Source organism: Drosophila grimshawi, unplaced genomic scaffold, assembly GCF_018153295.1.
Source record: "Drosophila grimshawi isolate 15287-2541.00 unplaced genomic scaffold, ASM1815329v1 contig_1377, whole genome shotgun sequence".
Classification (NCBI taxonomy): Eukaryota; Metazoa; Arthropoda; class Insecta; order Diptera; family Drosophilidae; genus Drosophila; species Drosophila grimshawi.
The window spans coordinates 20,950,331-20,971,175 of NW_025062900.1; the positions used below are offsets into that span (position 1 = coordinate 20,950,331).

Here is a 20,845-nt window from a genome sequence, read left to right on the forward strand (position 1 = left end):
CCCAAAGTCCTTCAGACCCATCAGCAACCAACGACGCATGCATAAAGAGCAAGCAGATCCACGGAAACATCGCTTTACCAGCTGTGAACTATTTTAAGTGCGGCAGTTGATAATACAGAAGTTTCAATCTGCGGGATCTCATGATGTGATCAAGGCTTCCTTCTTGAGAAGGGGCCTGGACGCAACTACCAGCAGGTGGGTACTCTCACTGCCAGTGTCCAGACAAGTCAGCACTGTAACAGTCTTAAGTACTGTCTCCAATCAGGAGTAGTATCTCCGCTACTCTGGATCCTGTTATTAGACAGACTACTTAACTGACTTGCCAACAGGGGTATTATCATAGCACATGGCAAATTTGAAGAATCACTCTGTGATATAGTTGAATTAGAGCTGAGAATAACGAGTGACTGGATTACGGAGGTTGGACTCAACCAAAACCCCCAAAAAAACAGTCATAGACTCCTTTAATCGAAGACATAAGTTACAGAGAATGAGGCAAATATGGCTTTCAGGAACATGGCTCTTAGGAACAAGTAGGAAGATAAAATACTTTGGGGTCACATACGACAGTAGGTCCTATGTATGGTGTTTTATACATCTCATAGCATAGCATAGATGGCTATACATAATGGTAGTAAGACCCATGCTGTCGATGGATCGATAGCATGGCGGATCATCGTGCAAAGACAGTTGCAAAAGTTGGCCTGCGTATTTATGACAGGAGAAGAATAGGTTAGGATACGGACCGGTCTTTGGACAGGATATTGTAGATTAAGAGGTCACCCAACTAAGCGAAATATTTACAGTGGCATACTAGAAGAGGAAGAATCCTAGTATCCTAGGGATTTATGTTATGATCTCCAAACTCATATAAGCAATGAACACATTTTCGCATTCTTGCAGCAGCTGGGGTTTATGGAGGAGCTATAGGCTTAGAAGGGGGCAGAATATATCTATTAGATCGCAGTGCAGATATCACAATAATAATAATATATGCATAAAAGGAATTTAAAGCTCGCTTTTAGGTCTGGTAAAATATTGTCAACTTTGACTTTGTGAAATTTTACTTATAGTATGTGCAAGAATAATAACAGAACGTGCCAATTATGGCTTAAGTGAGACAACGATATATATATATATATATATATATATATATATATATATATATGTTATTTCGTAATTATTTTCTAGTCTCGGCAAATATTTTTCTTGCAACTTTACGTACGATTGCAGAAAACTTTTCATGTTTTCATTTTTATTTATTTTCCTATTTCAGGATTTGTTGACGACCAACGAAATATTCGCTCTGAATATTTAATTGTGCGAGCTGTTTGAATTTATCTTGCTCTCTGTGCGTCCTAGCTGTCTATCTCTATCTTTCGCTCTCCCTTTCTCCTCACCACCTCAATCACTCTCTCTCTCTCTCTCTCTCTCTCTCTCTCTCTCTATTTCTCTGTGTGCAGGTCTCGTTTTGGTCTGTGCGGTTGCATATTTGTGGCACTTTTTGGCTCTTTTCAATTTTCGAAATGTGCTTTTTGTTGCTTCTTGTTTGCATTTCTTTGCCATTGTTTCGGCGTTGTTGTTGTTGTTGCTATGGTTTCTTTAGTTGTTCTTTTTGTTTTGAGAACGCAACTGGCAACTGTAAACACACAACATTCTTAGTTTTTTTGGCATGCATACATACATACACACACATCTATTCACACACACATACATAAACATGTACATAGAAATTTCTGATGCGGCTTATCTTATTCGCTAATGTTCGTGTTTGTATTTGTGTGTGTATGTGTATGTGTATGTGTATGTGTATGTGTATGTGTATGTGTATGTGTATGTGTATGTGTATGTGTATGTGTATGTGTATGTGTATGTGTATGTGTATGTGTATGTGTATGTGTATGTGTATGTGTATGTGTATGTGTATGTGTATGTGTATGTGTATGTGTATGTGTATGTGTATGTGTATGTGTATGTGTATGTGTATGTGTATGTGTATGTGTATGTGTATGTGTATGTGTATGTGTATGTGTATGTGTATGTGTATGTGTATGTGTATGTGTATGTGTATGTGTATGTGTATGTGTATGTGTATGTGTATGTGTATGTGTATGTGTATGTGTATGTGTATGTGTATGTGTATGTGTATGTGTATGTGTATGTGTATGTGTATGTGTATGTGTATGTGTATGTGTATGTGTATGTGTATGTGTATGTGTATGTGTATGTGTATGTGTATGTGTATGTGTATGTGTATGTGTATGTGTATGTGTATGTGTATGTGTATGTGTATGTGTATGTGTATGTGTATGTGTATGTGTATGTGTATGTGTATGTGTATGTGTATGTGTATGTGTATGTGTATGTGTATGTGTATGTGTATGTGTATGTGTATGTGTATGTGTATGTGTATGTGTATGTGTATGTGTATGTGTATGTGTATGTGTATGTGTATGTGTATGTGTATGTGTATGTGTATGTGTATGTGTATGTGTATGTGTATGTGTATGTGTATGTGTATGTGTATGTGTATGTGTATGTGTATGTGTATGTGTATGTGTATGTGTATGTGTATGTGTATGTGTATGTGTATGTGTATGTGTATGTGTATGTGTATGTGTGTGTGCGTGTCGTGCCTGTTTGCATCTATATTATTTTGTGGGTACATTGATATGCAAATATTGTGGCCTTGGATGTTGACTTTGCGGTTGACATTACAACAGCAATAACAAAAGTGTATATGCAAACAAGCACATCGTATTTCGTTGTTTCTTCCTTGTTTTTCTCTTGACTTAATTAAATACCAAAAGACAGCGCCCGGCTTTGTCTGCAATTGAAAATAAGTTTAAAGCTGATTTAGCAAACAAGCTTTTTCGCTTATGTTTCACGCATGTCGATTGATTTCTTTGTTTAATTAACATTTTAATTGTATTGACAAATTTTCCTTTACAAAGATTGTGACTCTCAAATGTACTCTGACAAAGTACCAACGTCGCTAGAAGGTTCGATTTGCAGATGAAAAGAGTTAGGTCTCCACGATATAGTCATCTTTTGTTGTCTTCGGTACAGATGAGATAGCGAAAATACTTTTCATCTTTTGCATGGTCCACCTCTTGGTTGGATCTCTATCCCAACACTTTTTAATCAAGAAAATTATCGCCTCTCGATGTGGAAAGCGTATAACTTGATTCAAATCTGGTCGTTCATCTGCAGAGGTAAATATTTTGTTACACAACTCTTGCGATATTTTCTACGCTTTCTTACCTTTGTTACAGACCAAATTCTGAATAGTGTAAGGTTCCTGGTTTCCCAAGTGATTGTAAGGCTCCTTCTGTGAAAAAACCTGCCAGAGAATAATGGCAAAGCTATAAACATCGCACTTCTCCGTATATTTCTTTCCTTCAAAAACCTACGATTGGAGGAGGAAAGGTGTACAGTAGTAACTCGTATTATGAATTGTATTATGTTAAAAATACGAACTTCAGGCGCTGTATAAATGGGGGTGCCTCTCGCTGTTGTCATTTTTGAAGCCAATTCTCGAACAGTGCCAAAATCACATATCTTTAATGTCCGAAAGTTGTTGGTAAGTAGAAGGTTTTGTGGCTTTAGATCGCGATGAATAACTGGTGGGCTTAAACCATGCATATAAGCAACAGCCTAGAAATGTAAACAGTAAATGCAACAAGAACTAAAGCTACAACTAACACAGTACCTCCGCCAATTGTAACATCCAATAGTGAATTCCCAAATACGTCACTCTAATCTCTGCCTTTTTCATGCATTCATATAGGGATCCATTGTCTGCATACTCCATGATAATGTATGGTTTAGAGTCCGTATCCTTGGCAACTCCATATAATTTAATGATATTCGGATGATCAACGCGACTTAGATTTTTGAGTTCTTTCTTAAATTCCTTTGTTACAGTTTCATCGGTCCCATTGAAATGCTTAGCCGCAATATTCATATTTTTTGTTTTCCAAAACAGTTTATGAACCTCGCCATAGCTTCCACGGCCTAGGATCTGAATATGAATTATTTAGTTTAACATACGAAGTTCAAGATATCTTTAAAATGCTAAATTTATATTTGATTCATTCCCCATCAGGCCAACTTCCAGAATAAACCCAAAGATTCCTTATTTGGTCAACAAATGCAATTTTACGCAATTGGTCGTGACACATTTGTGTAGATTAGGATAAAACAATGATTAGATTAGCAAGGTGTAGTAAACCAGGGTATCATTTCTTTTTTTTGTATAAGCTATTTTCTTTAGGATAACTTATTTGGTCTTACTAATGATTGGCTGATGAACTTGCCAATTTAAGTGACCGGTGTATTGTTGAGCTTGAGGTGCGCACTCTCGCTATGCTCGTACTAGCTCGCCGGATTGTCGGGGTTCTTTCTTACTCAAGCAATACGGATTTACTCTGCCACATTTAAACAGTCCGCGTTTACAAAAACAAGTAACCACTTGGGTTATGAAATTCAATTATCATTTATGGGAGATGCCGACACGTCCTATAACTATACCGAGACACTAGTCCTATTAGAGGGAACGTACATGACAGTTGTCCCTCTTCTTTACCCACCCTACCATGATAATGATATAAATTTTGATACATTATCCCTTGTACGGACTCTTAAAATCCTAACACATTCTGTAAAACTCTAGCATGGATACTCGACAGACGAATTCTACTCCTTAACTCCTCATTTTAAATTGCTTGCAAATTCATGTATTTTCTCTTAACTTAATTTGGTATGTTGTGGACATTACTCTTAATTCTATTTTCTCTTATATAATTGAGTTATAATCTATGGGTACATTTTCTCTTTTTTTTTTTTTTTTTAAATTAATTATCATCACTATTCAATTTAAATTCTATTTTTTTTCTTTAGCATTTCCAGGTAGCTTCATGCTCAATCACTTTCGATGCTTTACTTATATTTAGGGCTTATATATATATGGAATACATTTTTTTTAGATAACAAGTATCACTTGGCGTATTTACTGCGGATCAGTCGTTTTTTTTTTTTTATATATGTATATGGTTTTCCTTATTTACTAAGTAGGTCATACATGTCTAATTGTTTATGTACCTACATTGTTGCTGTTTCATTACTCACTCTATGTTTTTGTTTATTTAAATTTTGACGTCGATGCGATCGTTGGGCCCAATGTTCGTCGACGCAGAGATGAAGCTGTTCAAAGAATTATTTACAACATTAGGAAATACATATATATATATAATTTAAGTTTGACTATCCGTTTGATTTAATACAGCCAGTGTATTGTTAAATCTTAATGTATCACCTACTATTACTCTCTTTTTTTTTTTTTTTTTTTTTTACAAGGACATATCTATGAAATTATTCAACCATATTAATAATAAAAAAAAACTTCAATAATTATATTTCTGGATACATTCAAAGTAATTTAGGGCATTTTGCCAATTACGAGTTGCGCTTGTTTAAATACGCTGAATTTTATTAGCAAGTGACCTTTTCAAACTTTATGGCCTGTTCATCCGCGCTTTTACGAAGCACAAAAACTGATAAGCACTTATCTCAAAAAAAATTGCTTGTGTTTGTAAGTAGGCGTGCACCACACCGCTGACTGATCATTCACGTCTTCTTTGCTTAACTTTTAAGGTAATCTGGCACTAGCTGATATTAATTCGGAATTACTTGATTTCAATATAGCGAATATGCGCTAAGTCTGGGTCCGTGGGATGAAGTTGTCCTCTTGGATTAAACGCACTTCCGTCCCGCTGCCTGCGACGCTTCTGATGTCGATGCAATGAAGTAAGGTTGACTAATTACAACCTCGTCGGAGTGAATCACTCCCGCGGTGTACCTTATGAAGGCGTGCAGCTGGCTCACTGGTGGCAGGTCTGGTCCATACTCTTTGCCCAAGAATGGGCCTTTTTATTATCCACCGCACTTTCACAGTAATATATCTATTTGTAATGCCCTGTAACTTATGAGGTTACAATCACGTGTTTTTACACAATGTTTTCTATATTGTCGATTCGCAACATACACGACTTCTTTGTTTCAATAACCTTGGCCGTTTGACCGCAGCAAGACCTCGCTCGAGCTTATTGCAAAGCTTCTTGTTGAGCGCTTCTTGAGTGAGCGATTTCGTGCTGCGTTCTGAGTGGTTCTCTTCTCTCGGTTATCTGCCTATCTCTCCGTTTGAACGGCCGTCTAATCAACAACGACAAATTTTAGGGTGGACCAAATTGTACAAAAAAAATATTACTATTAAATGACTACTAAAAAGGGCAACTCAATATCTCCAGATATTACAATTTTAATTTTACTCTTACTTTCTTGTTATCCATAGAAAATTCACTTCCATTTATTTCGATTTCGACTAAATCATTTGGCGAGAGCATTTCGTCAGACATTTTTCTTATTAAAAGCACCGACAATTTTTTTTTTATAAAATGTATTTGATAAGAGGAGCTTGAACCAAACGCGTAAACCAATTAGAGGCAGGCACAAAAGAATACTGATATGATTTCATATTTGATATAGTGATCGCAACCATCGATAACTAAATTAAATTGCAACTCGTTAATCTATCGGTATATCGTAGAGGAGCGCTGCGAATTAATTTTTTTCCGATTAAAGTGCTTTTTTCTTAACGGCTATGCAATTGGTGTAGTGAAAAACAAATAATATTTCAAATTGTTATATATATATATATTTATATATGTATATATATAGTCATAAATAATTTATATAGTATTCTTTCTATATTTGGATTATATACAATTACATTTGTAATATATGTATTTACTACACATTGTTCCGAATTTGAGGGTGTATTGCAGCTGCATTACAATAGTCTTGGCATATGGAGTCGAATAGTTTTCCGTTGACAGCCCAGCATGTACAGTAAGTGGTTACTTCACCATCGTGGCCATACTGGAAAAGTATGCAAAACGAATCGAAATCGTAATGGCGTCATTTCGCTGCTGGGATCTAGATGCTTTTTCGCATTTGATACAACGAGAACGGTCGAGTAAATTGTATAACAAGTGCTTCCAGGCCCGTTCGTGCCTGTTCGTGTCTGGGTGCTGTTGCTTCGGCGCTTCGGATCTTCGCAACTTCGTTTGCGTTCAGTTGCCGAGTGTCCGCTGACATGTACGCGCGCGTTGTGTGTATGTGTGTGTGTGTGTATGCGTTATCCATTTAGCTGTCAGTTTCTATCGTTTGTTGTTTCGTCGGGGCACGAGCGAAAATCTATAAATAGAACAAGTGACGACTACAGATGCTGAGCAGTAAAAAAAAACTAAGGCATAGCAAGCACGATCTGAAATCATCTGAATCTGTAAAGGCAGCAGACAGGGAAACTTCTAGTCGAGCACTTTCAGTTACTTTGTTAAGCTTTCCATTGCAGATGCGATGGAAAGTTGCGTGTCGTATCTGTGGTATGCTGTATGTGGAGGAGGGTAGGCATGCATGAGGGGGAGTAGGGTATAGACTGCAGAGTTGCCTGTTTTTGCTTTTATGGGCGCATATATTTCACAGTAGTTTTTTAGGCTGCATGAGCTAATGAACAATTTTTGGTTATGATGCAAATGCTTCTTAGTTGACTGGTTAATTACATTTGTACATCTCTCGGTTTTTTTGGCCATGGCAAATCAAAACAAAATATTAATGATTGTGATGTTTTAGTACATTTAAGTGGGTGTTTATGAAAACAGCAAATCAATTATGAAGGAAACGCGTTTTAAATTTATTTAATTTACTGTAAAACTGAATTGTTTGAAAAGATAAATATACGTTTTGCTTGCTATGGGTCAAGGGATTTATTCATTTTTATATAATTCGACACATTTCGAAATTTGATTCGTCTTCAGGTAGAGATTCACAGTTTTTGTTATTCACTTTTCTTAAAATTTTATTGAATTTGAACAGTCTTCAAAACAATGAATTATTATTCAATTTAAAAAGTCTTTAAAATTTCCTAATCTATGCATACTTCTATGCCGGACTCTACTTGGAGAAACTGTAGAACCCAAACTAGTTGCCCAATTTTCCAATGTGCATTCTTACTCTATGCAAATTTCTCAATCAGATTCAATTCACAAAATGTTTACCTCCAAATTTCGGTTATTACAACGCTTTTTAGGCTGAGACCCCACTGTGCGTCGTGTTATTTCTCCACCCTTAGTAAATCACTCTCCTCGTTTAAATGAGCTTATTGACTATTGCACGCAGAAAAACTTTCATCTCATTCAGAAGGCTTTATCAACAACTTTTTGTGTGCAGTCTTTAATTAATTTTTAAGCATGACAAACAAAAGAAAGTCCTAATTTACCGATAATTTAAATATTTAAAGGAAGTGCCCGGTTCTGTCTGCAATTGAAAATAAGTTTAAAGCTGATTTAGCAAACAAGCTTTTTCGCTTATGTTTCACGCATGTGGATTGATTTCTTTGTTTAATTAACATTTTAATTGTATTGCCAAATTTTCCTTTACAAAGATTGTGACTCTCAAATGTACTCTGACAAAGTACCAACGTCGCTAGAAGGTTCGATTTGCAGATTAAAAGAGTTAGGACTCCACGATTGTATAGTTATTTTTTGTTATCTTCGGTAGAGATGAGTCCGGATCCATAGAGAGAATCCTTTTCAGCAATTGCATGGTCGGCCTCCTGGTTGGATCTTTATCCCAACACGCTTTAATTAAGAAAATTATCGTCTCTCGATTTGGAAATTCCTTAACTTGATCCAAATCTGGTCGTTCATCTGCAGAGGTAAATATTTTGTTACACAACTCTTGCGATATTTTGTACGCATTCTTACCAAAGTTACAGACCCTATATTGAATAACGGCACCTATCGGGTTTTCAAAGTGACTGTAAGGATCCTTCTGTGAAAAAACCTGCCAGAGAATTATGGCAAAGCCATAAACATCGCACCTCTCCGTATATTTCTTTCCCTTAATAACCTACGATTGGAGGAGGAAAGGTGTACAGTAGTAACTCGTATTATGAATTGTATTATGTTAAAAATACGAACTTCAGGCGCTATATAACTGGCGGTGCCTATCCCATTTGTCATTGTTGAAGCCAATTCTCGAAGAGTGCCAAAGTCACATATCTTTAATGTCCGATAGTTGTTGGTAAGTAGAAGGTTTTGTGGCTTTAGATCGCGATGAATAACTGGTGGGCTTAAACCATGCATATAAGCAACAGCCTAGAAATGTAAACAGTAAATGCAACAAGAACTTAAGCTACAACTAACACAGTACCTCCGCCAATTGTAACATCCAATGGTGAATTCCCAAATACGTCACTGTAATCTTTTCCGTTATAGGGATCCACAGTCTGCATACTCCATGATAATGTATGGTTTAGAGTCCGTACCCTTGGCAACTCCATATAATTTAATGATATTCGGATGATCGACGCAATATTCATATTTCTTGTTTTCCAATGCAGTTTATAAACTTGGCCATAGGTTCCACTGCCTAGGAACTGGAAAAGTTATCGTCAATACACATTTTAATAGATTCGATTAAAAACATGACAAATATTGTATACACATGTACATATATAAATATGTTTGTAAAAGTATATAGATTAGATTAGCAAGGGAGTCCACAATCCATATCTCCCTATTTTACACTCATACTATTTTTTTATCCATAGAAAATTCATGTATATTGTTTTCGACTACATCACGCTCACTGATATAGTCAATCATTTGTTTTTTATATTAAAGTTAAATAAAAATTTAAAAGCTTTTTGATAAGAGGAGGGCGAATTTAAAGCGTGAGCTAAGCACAGGCAGGCACAAAAGAATAACTACAACTAAATAAATTCACACATAGTTAATCTATATATTGTTTGCAAAAAAAACCATATCTTATCGAAGAGCAATTTTTATCAAATAGAGGTCAAAGTAATCACCAGTAATTAGATAGAAGGAAGCATAAAGTATATATAAATTCTTGTCGATATAGCCAAATCTTCTGTCCCTCTGTCTGTATCAACATGCAGATCTCAGAGACTATAGAAGCTAGACACTTCTAATTTGGAATATAGGTTCTCATTCATATTTGTTCTGGCGTGCTTAACTGTGGCTTAGCTCAGAATTATCTTACTCGACAGGCTCTGAGACTTTCTTATCTTATTCTTATCTTATTTCTCCCTTTCTCTCTGCTACTTAATGTGTTTTATTTTCATTATTCAATTTTATTTATTTACTTATTGTTTTTGTAATTCATATTTTAATACCAGTCGATTTATTATACTTTATTTTCCTATCATTTTTTAATATTTCATGAAATTTTTCCTTTTTAATTTTATGAAAGTTTATGCATAATTTTCAGAAAATATAGAATATGGTTGTTCAACATTGACGGACATCACTCCTCATTCCTCGATCCCATAACATTCCATGCTTGCTTGGAACATTCCTGCATGCTAATGTTATCCTCATCTCTTTACAAGCCCCCCCCTGATTGCATAACCATCGAATCAACTGGGCAACAAGTCCATGGCATGCAATCTTCATGTGTGAAATGCATTTCATTTCACAACATTGCAAACTAATCAACATATTTTTACTTGTTAGCTGGTTTTTGTTCAGAATCTAATTTAGCTGTTGGTCTACCCCGTATTTTGCTTTTAATGGGATATTACATTTATTATTTGGTGTAGTCTTAAAATTCTTTAGTTGAATTGCGGAAAATAAATTTGTCGTTGAGTGTGAAATCTACGTTTCCAATTTAATTCGACTGTTTATCTGTTCTATTTTTTTTTTCTTTGCGGAACCAACCGTAAGATTTCAGAATGCCAACATTTTATGATTAAGATTCGATTAAGAGCAGGTTTTATAATCTTCGTTATTGATTCCACGATAAAGCCATGACTCAAACAAACAAAAATCGTTAAGTGTCCGATTTTTTGTATTATAACTGTTGGAAATAACTGTATTTGCCTATGTACATCGCAGCTCGTCTTGCATTCCGTTTTGTAGTAGATATATGTAGTTTATAGGATATATATATTACTTTTTCATTGGATCAGTTGCTTGGAGAAACATTTAGCGGCATTTGTAGGAAGAGAAATCAGAGCTGAATAAGACTTTCCATAGGGTATTTGAAAGTCCACTTCAGTTTTGAAGCTGCTTGTTGCATTAATTTGAATTTGAAATATTTGGCAATGCTCGTCGCCTGTGGCTATGCAACAATTAATTGCAGCACTCGATCCATGATAAATGATATACTCGAACAAACCAAAACCTTTGAAACTCTGTATACAATGTAATAAAATCTGTTAATTATTGGTTTTAGAGAGTTTTTCTTGTTTTGCATATATTTTTTGTATTATTTGTTTATTCAGCCAAATTGCACAAAATGGCATTGCTTTGAAGTTTGCTTAAATGTACCCATTTTTGTACTTGATTTGTATACGTATTTAGTTTTTAATATGTAGAGTGACAAATCATAGCCCATAGGGTATCTCATAGTCCAGTTACATTTTGCACCTGATTCTTACATTAATTTGAATTTAAAATATTTGGCAATGATCGTCGCCTGTGGCTATGCAACAGTTAATTACAGCGCTCGTCAGCATTTTAATTGCAATTTGCAAATTTACCGCCCACATTTAGTGTAGGAATTGGAGAGCATATTAACTGAAATTTATTACAGAGTTGTAAATAATAATATGCGGAGCATTTGGCGCATCATTCAGCTCTTAATTACTTTCAATTAATGCATTAAACATACAGACAAGTACACATACTCACGTACAAGACGTGACTAAGCTCTGGGTTAAGAGGCTTTAGGTAGTTTCTTGAGTGTGTTGCAGCTTAATTGAAACTCATATAAATCAATTAAGTCGCTCATTGCTTCTCATGCAACAGCTTCTCTTATTTGCTTGTGATTTTTATTGCCAAGTTAGGTTGCTGCCATGTTTGGGGTATGGCTTAAAGCAAAGTTGCAGCTGACACCAAGCAAATTAATTAAGACACTATCGACTTTTGGCCAATATAGAGCACGGCTTTCACATGTGGCAAATCCGATTTAACTCCACGACATCAGTAGCAGCAGCAGCAGCAGCAGCAGTAACAAATTGTTGTCGCCACTCTTTCATTTTTTGGTCACCCGCATCAAATGCAAATTGTACATGCGGAAACGGAAGACGATGTCCTCGACATGTTCACGCATCATTTTGTTGCACATTACCATCGCATAGTTTTTTCATTCTTGTTGCATGCTTGTGGAAAATTGTAAGCATTTTGCGCTTGAAGCAAATAAAAGTGTTGCCTTGCAAACAAACTTTATTTGTATATATTTATTTATTTTTTTATGTTATTGCTTTATTTACTTATTTATTTGTATGTGTATATGCTAAACACCCTTGAAGACCGGAGTTAAACTGCCGTTTGAACCAAAATAATGTTGGAATATTTGCAATGCATGTGACGATGATTTTCAATTATTTATTATTCTTGACCTTGTGGAGACAGAGTTCTTTTCTTATTTTATTTTTACTTTTTAATTGCCTTGCAGTCCATGAATGTGTTCTGGTGTTTGCAAAGCAGGGCTGATAAAAAGCCGTAGCTAATTGGTAGTCACTAGATGTTTGACATTTCCGAGCACATCCGACTGCCAGGACTTGGTCGCAACGAAACGAAACGAAACAATTAATTTCAACAACTGCCAGCTGCAAAGTTGCTCAGGGAAAACAAAGAGGCGACTGCAAGGTGCGGGGTGTAGAGCAATCTTACCAAAGCGTGTAACCACCAAATGTCAACAAGCATTAAATTAAAATACAGTAAATACTTATACACAATTACTATGTAGCGAAAGTGGGTCAGGAGGCAGGACGCAGGCAGACAGTGTGGCAAGTATTTGCCATAAGCTAAAAATATCAGCAAATGGCAGCCGCAGAGATTTTGCTCGCTCAACGGTGCGTATGAACAACAGCTGCCTTATGGTTTGCTCTTCCTGTGCCAAATTTCCCATTCCCCATTCCCCAATCTCCCATTTTTGCGGCACACATTTGCATTTTTCCTTGTGTCGGTGGCTCGTTAAGCTCCTCAGACATGCAGTGAATAGCTTAACTCATCCCTTGCCTCATAACTGTTTGTTGCGTATGGCACATGTTGCGTCTTGAAAAATATGTTTATTATTTATAATAATTATATATTGGGCAATTTCTTCTTGTTGCCACTTGTTAAGTGTCTGATTGGGGAGCATTGGATGTTATTGTGCAGTGGTGTGGAAAATATTTGGTTAGACAGATAATTAAACTTGGAATTTATGCATGCTGATGTGATTATGTGATTATGTGATTATAATTGCAAATCTTTTCATATGAAAGCCCTTAATTTTTATAATCTAATACAAAATGCTTCTTTCAAAAGTTGGCATGCCTTTAAGGCAAATGACACAACTCTAATTAGGGAATAGCTTTTTCAATTTCGAAAGTTCAAAGCTAGTCTGATATAAAATAAAATAAAATATTGAGTGCAATTTATTTTTAAAATCTTTAAATTGTGCATCGTTTTATTGTTTTTATTTCTTAAAGTCGTACATCAATCTATCAGAAACAAGTGAGAATGTTGCAGTCTTTTAAAGTTTGGTAACTCTAGCCCTAAAGTTCCGAGAGATATAAGTCTTTGTGATTGTGGAAAAATTCTCCGCATTCTTAGTACTTAATTACCAGTAATATAACTTTTTAATTTGATGATTTGTGTGATTTTGTGGATACTGGTATCGAGACTCTGCTTTTTAAATTGTGGGAGATATATGGTTTTATCGATTTGCGATTATCGGTTTCCTAGACTCACACAGGACGTAGCACCCAAAATGGTTTCAGAATATAGAAAATTTGTATCGCAAATTTTAAAATTTTAATTTTGAAAAATTGTGAATGTTTTACATTTTGCAGTGAGTTGTTAATATAAACGAATTATGTAGGCTTATTTCTTTTATTATTTCAATGTGTTGTCTCTTTGGCAGTTTTCTCGCATGCGACATTTCCACCGCCAGCTAAAATAGCAGACAGGTTCATGTCTAGAGTAATGTTGGAAACATAAACTTCTCAGCATGTTAGTCCAATGTTAGCCGCATGTTAATACATCAAGTTAAATAGCCTCTCTCTTATTGGGGGGAGTTACGCAGATTGCAAGCATAAACCGACAGGAGACCCACATCATGTTGACCTGAGGCTGACTGCAGATTTGTGTAGCTGAAGCAAATGCATTGCTTAACCACAGGCCAAAGCAAACAATGAGCGAACGCATCAAGCAGGCAGCCTTGCGCTGGGTCGACCTGGTTTCTCAATCAATATGTCAACCATTAGGCAAATAGTAAATGATAAACAGACGCCCAAAAGGCTACTGCACAGAAATTACCGGGTACCAAAGAGCAGCAGCCGCAGCACGAGAGAGAGAAAGAGAGAGAGAGAAAGAGGGAGGGAGAGAATAAATGAGCGAGAGAGCTCTGAAAGCTGAGAGCGTGTCTGCAAACTTTACAGAACACTGTTAAATTGCTCGCTCTGCTATAAAAACTGTGCGCGCCCAAAAGTATGATGCGAATTTATATTTTCAGCCTTTGTTCCGACAGATTGGCGACTTAAATTGTTCGCTGCGAAATTATTTTGGAGTATTTAACTGGCTTAAAGCAAAAATCATGCCCTTATTTATATGAGCGACTGCTTGGAATGGCGCCTGTAACCGAGAAATAACTGCAGCTTGTTAGCGTGGCTTGCGAATTTGAAATGCTGAAATGCTGCTCATTAAATGCCATCTAGCTTGCCATTAAACATGTCACAGTGCAACCGATTTAGATCTCCAGCCAGTCTTAACGAACTGTTAAATCATGTTTTTTTTTCATTTATTTTTTGTACAATTCTCGCGCAACACTTGACAGGGCTAATGCAAAGCGGCTAAAAGTAGGTGTTAGATGCTCTGTAACGCCTATTGACTGTCAGTCAATTTGCGAATTACTATTTCACCTGCCTAAGGGTCATTCGTTGTCCGTTGTGCTGTCTGTCGTGTACCTTTTTTATTTGGCTTTCTCTCAAGTGGGCGGCCTAAATTCAAAATGAAAAGCTCAGCGTACAAGCCAATAAGAATGAAAGGTTGCCTTTTGGGCCCAAACGCTGATAGCATCGAAGTTAATATACACTTGAAACTTGTTCTTTGTTTTTTTCTTTTTCTTATTTTTATATAAGTTTCGGATTTGAATTGTGAGCGAAAATAAACAACCTTTTAAGTCACATAAATAATTTATTTATTATTGTCGCGCAAGTTGAAATAATTATATTTGCTTTGTTTGGGGTCTAAGAGTGAATCAAAGTGTTGAGACACCTGCACTTGTAAGGGCATATAAAAGGTCAATGGGCTTAGAGAATACAGAATCAATCATGATGGCCGGGACAAGACCCTCGGGGCTAGATTAAATGTAAGCGAATCGCTGAGGGCTCAAAATAAAATGGAAATCGTTGAGAATTGCCTCCGGCTCGGCAAGTGCTAGCTGAATGGGAAAGTTTAATTTGCCCTGAAATTGCAAAAACCGAAAAGAAAAAAAAAAATAAAACAATTCATTGCAACATCATCAAGTAAAACAGGAATGGCAGCAAGCCTGAAATTGGAGCATTATTCACTTTTATATATATTTACACAAATTGCATGCACTTATTTGCATGGCTTAATAGGTTGTTATGATTATAATGACCAGAAAATATCCGTTCAATGTGGAGTACCTCATATGCATCATGAACTATCAATGGTTCCAGAAATATTATATGTGATTTACCATGTACTATTTTATACACAAACAAAACAAAATATTAATGATTGTGATGTTTTAGTACCAGATGATTTAAGTGGGTGTTTATGAAAACAGCAAATCAATTATGAAGGAAATGCGTTTTAAATTTATTTAATTTACTGTAAAACTGAATTGTTTGAAAAGATAAATATACTTTTTGCTTGCTATGGGTCAAGGGATTTATTCATTTTTATATAATTCGACACATTTCGAAATTTGATTCGTCTTCAGGTAGAGATTCACAGTTTTTGTTATTCACTTTTCTTAAAATTTTATTGAATTTGAACAGTCTTCAAAAAAATGAATTATTATTCAATTTAAAAAGTCTTTAAAATTTCCTAATCTATGCATACTTCTATGCCGGACTCTACTTGGAGAAACTGTAGAACCCAAACTAGTTGCCCAATTTTCCAATGTGCATTCCTACTCTATGAAAATTTCTCAATCAGATTCAATTCACAAAATGCTTACCTCCAAATTTCGGTTATTACAACGCTTTTTAGGCTGAGACCCCACTGTGCGTCGTGTTATTTCTCCACCCTTAGTAAATCACTCTCCTCGTTTAAATGAGCTTATTGACTATTGCACGCAGAAAAACTTTCATCTCATTCAGAAGGCTTTATCAACAACTTTTTGCGTGCAGTCTTTAATTAATTTTTAAGCATGACAAACAAAAGAAAGTCCTAATTTATCGATAATTTAAATATTTAAAGGAAGTGCCCGGTTCTGTCTGCAATTGAAAATAAGTTTAAAGCTGATTTAGCAAACAAGCTTTTTCGCTTATGTTTCACGCATGTCGATTGATTTCTTTGTTTAATTAACATTTTAATTGTATTGACAAATTTTCCTTTACAAAGATTGCGACTCTCAAATGTACTCTGACAAAGTACCAACGTCGCTAGAAGGTTCGATTTGCAGATTAAAAGAGTTAGGACTCCACGATTGTATAGTTATTTTTTGTTATCTTCGGTAGAGATGAGTCCGGATCCATAGAGAGAATCCTTTTCAGCAATTGCATGGTCGGCCTCCTGGTTGGATCTTTATCCCAACACGTTTTAATCAAGAAAATTATCGTCTCTCGATTTGGAAATTTTTTAACTTGATCCAAATCTGGTCGTTCATCTGCAGAGGTAAATATTTTGTTACACAACTCTTGCGATATTTTCTACGCTTTCTTACCTTTGTTACAGATTAAATTTAGAATAGTGAGATATTCCTGGTTTCCCAAATGATTGTAAGGCTCCTGCTTTGAAAAAACCTGCCAGAGAATTATGGCAAAGCTATAAACATCGCACTTCTCCGTATATTTCTTTCCTTCAAAAACCTACGATTGGAGGAGGAAAGGTGTACAGTAGTAACTCGTATTATGAATTGTATTATGTTAAAAATACGAACTTCAGGCGCTGTATAAATGGCGGTGCCTGGCGCTGTTGTCATTTTTGAAGCCAATTCTCGAACAGTGCCAAAATCACATATCTTTAATGTCCGATAGTTGTTGGTAAGTAGAAGGTTTTGTGGCTTTAGATCGCGATGAATAACTGGTGGGCTTAAACCATGCATATAAGCAACAGCCTAGAAATGTAAACAGTAAATGCAACAAGAACTAAAGCTACAACTAACACAGTACCTCCGCCAATTGTAACATCCAATGGTGAATTCCGAAATACGACACTGTAATCTCTCCCGTTCTCATGCATTTAGATAGGGATCCACAGTCTGCATACTCCATGATAATGTATGGTTTAGAGTCCGTATCCTTGGCAACTCCATATAATTTAATGATATTCGGATGCTTGACGCGACGTAGATTTTTGAGTTCTTTCTTAAATTCCTTTATTACAGTTTCATCGGTCCCTTTGAAATACTTAACCGCAATATTCATATTTCTTTTTTTCCAATACAGTTTATAAACTTGGCCATAGCTTCCACTGCCTAGGGACTGAATATGATCTATTTAGCTTAACATACGAATTTCAAGATTAAAATGCCAGATTTATATTTGATTCATTCCCCATCAGCCCAACTTCCAAAATAAACCCAAAGATTCCTCCTGGATAGTTCTTTACTTTTAATCAACAAATGCAATTTTGCGCAATTGGTCAAGACACATTTGTGTAGATTAGGATAAAACAATGATTAGATTAGCAAGGGCAACTCAATATATCCAGATATTACAATTTTAATTTTACTCTTACTTTCTTGTTATCCATAGAAAATTCACTTCCATTTAATTCGATTTCAGCTAAATCATTTGGCGAGAACATTTCGTCAGACATTTTTCTTATTAAAAGCACCGAAAATTTTTTTTTTTGTATGAATCATCAATTATAAAATGTATTTGATAAGAGGAGCTTGAACCAAACGCGTAAACCAATTAGAGGCAGGCACAAAAGAATACTGATATGATTTCATATTTGATATAGTGATCGCAACCATCGATAACTAAATTAAGTTGCAACTCGTCAATCTATCGGTATATCGTAGAGGAGCGCTACGAATTAATTTGTTTCCGATTAATTAATTCATTAAATTGTTGTCTCTCAGCAGAACTTTTTCGTCGATCTATTAACTGGGCATATGCCATCCGTTTTTTTGCGTATGGTGGCTTTCAATATTGATAACTATTTTTTTAATCTGTAAAGTGGGCTTTATTCTAGTTATTATGAGGCGTATTAAAGACTGACTCTTACTTCATGAAAATAGCTTAAACATAGCATCGAAGAAGGTCTTGATCATAAGGAACGTACAATTATGCGCTCCTTCAGGCAGTTCAGATCTTCCTTGCTTGTTCTGGCCACAATAAGATCGTCGACATATACGACTATCACATTCAGTTTGCTGGCTTCACGACGTATGTACAAACATGGCTCGCTGGGGCAGGGAGTGAAACCATGCCTGATTAGCACGGTGTTTTGTTTCTCGTTCAACTCACGACCGCTCTGTTTAAGGCCGTACGGCGACTTCTTGAGTCTTAGGACTCGGTTAGGGTAATCTTGTTTAGCAAATCCCTCTGGTTGTCGCATAGAAACCACATCTCTCAGCTCACTGTTGAGATAAGCAGAAGACACGTCAATCTGATGCATATACATACCCTTTTCTACCGCTAGAGCAATCAGTAATCTGATTGTCGAATATCTGGCCACAGGGGAGAACGTCTCATTGTAATTTACGCCATATTGTTGGGCGCATCCTTTGGCCAATAGTCGAGATTTCAAGCGTACTACTTTGCCATGTTCGTCACGCTTCACTGTAAATACCCACTTACAGTCAATTGCCTTCTCTCCCTTCGGTAGATCAATCAACTCCCAAGTTTTGTTTTCTTGTAGACTGTCTATCTCCTTCTGCATCGATGCCCTCCATTCACTGGCATGATCAGAACTCAAGGCTGCATTAACGCTAGCAGGTGCAGCTACGTCATCCGTTGTCATAACATTCAAAATGTTGTACTGCTTTCGAGGGCGTCCTGGCTGCCCGGTGCGTACTTTCTTTGGCCTTCCAGGACCTCTTTTGCCCGGTGCCTCGCACGACTCGATTTCCTCGTCGTCACCAATGTCTCCATCTGTAGATATATTTGGCACCTCGTCATCTCGTTCGGAAATCTCGCGATCCCCAGTTTGATCGCCACTATGAAGACTTACAGGCTCATCTTCGATATTCTTCATGATCAGTGTAACATCATTATTACACAACGAGATTCGTTCCTTTACGCTGTCATCTGTCATTTCACCTTCAAGAAATATCACATCTCTTGCTTCGATTACTTTTCGTGAATCGGGATTATACAATCGGTATGCCTTATCTGTTTCAGAGTAACCAACTAGTACTCTCACCTCACCTTCTGGTAGGAATTTCTTATGTATATATATATATACTGCAGAGTTGCCTGTTTTTGCTTTTATGGGCGCATATATTTTATAGTAGTTTTTTAGGCTGCATGAGCTAATGAAACATTTTTTGTTATTATGCAAATGCTTCTTAGTTGACTGGCTAATTACATTTGTATATCTCTCGGTTTGTTTGGCCATGGCACCCCAAAGTATGCAAAAGTTATTTAAAGCTGCTTTAACGCCAAGTTGCGTCCCCCATCCCACTTAACAAACATTTGCCCAAATGACGCGACGTGCGACGGGGTGTTGGCTATGAATGTAAGTTCTTCGCTGACACACATCTTGTTGTTGTTGTCATTTTTGTTTTTGGATGCAGTTTGCAGTTTCCCCCTGAGAGGGGACTGTACTGAAGTGCTTGAGAGTCTCGGCAAGCATTTGCTCTAGACTGGCGACAGGAGAGAAGTGCCTAAAAGCCCACACACTCCCATATGCGACTGTGTGTTCTTGAAATTGTGTTTGATTTAAATTCGTCCATCCGCGGTGCAAGGCAAATTTAATTTCAATCATTACGGCAACTAAACTCAACAGTAGAACTTTCATATAAGAATTTCATGTTCAAACTAAAACAAATTCAACTGTTACCATTTTCTACCAAAAACAAAAAGATATCGGATGTGCAATGGTTTACGTTCAATATGCAGTTGAATGCAGTTATACTCCAATTAAATAAACTAGTCATTCTCTGGTTTGACGATGAAAATCTACCATGAATGGGAAAAACGATGGCATTCTAAGTTTTTGGCTAATTCTGAGTTTTATTGTTAGCTATAGTAGCCTAAAGCTAAACTGGGTATATATAGTAGCGACCTGTGCAGGTTTTGTGAAAGACAGGAGGAATCCTCGATGCACATCCTGGCAGAGTGTGTCGCCTTAGCTAGAAGAAGAAGCAGCCTCCTAGGGGCGCATGTTTTGAAGTGCAAAGACATAAAAGACCTCAACTCAACAAAGATCCTCGTATTCGTGCTGGAGTTGGGGCTGATGGAAGAGCTATAAGTTCAGAAGGGGGCACAATAGATCAAATTGGTCGCGGTGCAGTTTCCCCCCCTAATAAAAATAATAATAATAACCTAAAGCTACGAAAATAGCTATCTTGGGCTAAACATGATATATCCTTGCATTTAAAAAACCAAACGATTATCTCC

General features: G+C 36.4%; 2 protein-coding genes across 6 annotated transcripts; both read right to left on the reverse strand.

The window, feature by feature from the left end:
- Positions 1-2,877: 2,877 nt before the first annotated feature.
- Positions 2,878-6,517, reverse strand: LOC116805724 (mitogen-activated protein kinase kinase kinase 7-like). Of its 2 annotated transcripts, XM_032739542.1 has the most exons (6): positions 6,336-6,517; positions 5,131-5,205; positions 3,713-4,024; positions 3,481-3,657; positions 3,265-3,409; positions 2,878-3,207 (listed from the first exon to the last, which is right to left on the reverse strand). In XM_032739542.1, exons 1-6 carry the CDS (start codon positions 6,414-6,416, stop codon positions 3,026-3,028), a joined length of 972 nt encoding a protein of 323 aa, XP_032595433.1. In that variant the 5' UTR covers positions 6,417-6,517; the 3' UTR covers positions 2,878-3,025. The 2 variants fall into 2 exon arrangements, with proteins under 2 accessions (XP_032595433.1, XP_032595434.1); XM_032739543.2 differs by lacking the exon at positions 5,131-5,205.
- A 1,927-nt stretch (positions 6,518-8,444) lies between these two features.
- On the reverse strand, positions 8,445-18,210 carry LOC116805733 (putative mitogen-activated protein kinase kinase kinase 7-like). Of its 4 annotated transcripts, none has more exons than XM_032739592.1 (5): positions 18,012-18,095; positions 17,444-17,755; positions 17,212-17,388; positions 8,826-8,970; positions 8,445-8,768 (listed from the first exon to the last, which is right to left on the reverse strand). In XM_032739592.1, the coding sequence occupies exons 1-5, from the start codon at positions 18,090-18,092 to the stop codon at positions 8,575-8,577; spliced, it is 909 nt and encodes a 302-aa protein (XP_032595483.1). In that variant the 5' UTR covers positions 18,093-18,095; the 3' UTR covers positions 8,445-8,574. The 4 variants fall into 4 exon arrangements, with proteins under 4 accessions (XP_032595483.1, XP_032595484.1, XP_032595485.1 ...); XM_032739593.2 differs by lacking the exon at positions 8,826-8,970 and adding an exon at positions 16,996-17,140; XM_032739591.2 differs by lacking the exons at positions 8,445-8,768; positions 8,826-8,970 and adding exons at positions 16,597-16,938; positions 16,996-17,140 and having other exon boundaries at positions 18,012-18,210.
- Positions 18,211-20,845: the final 2,635 nt, after the last annotated feature.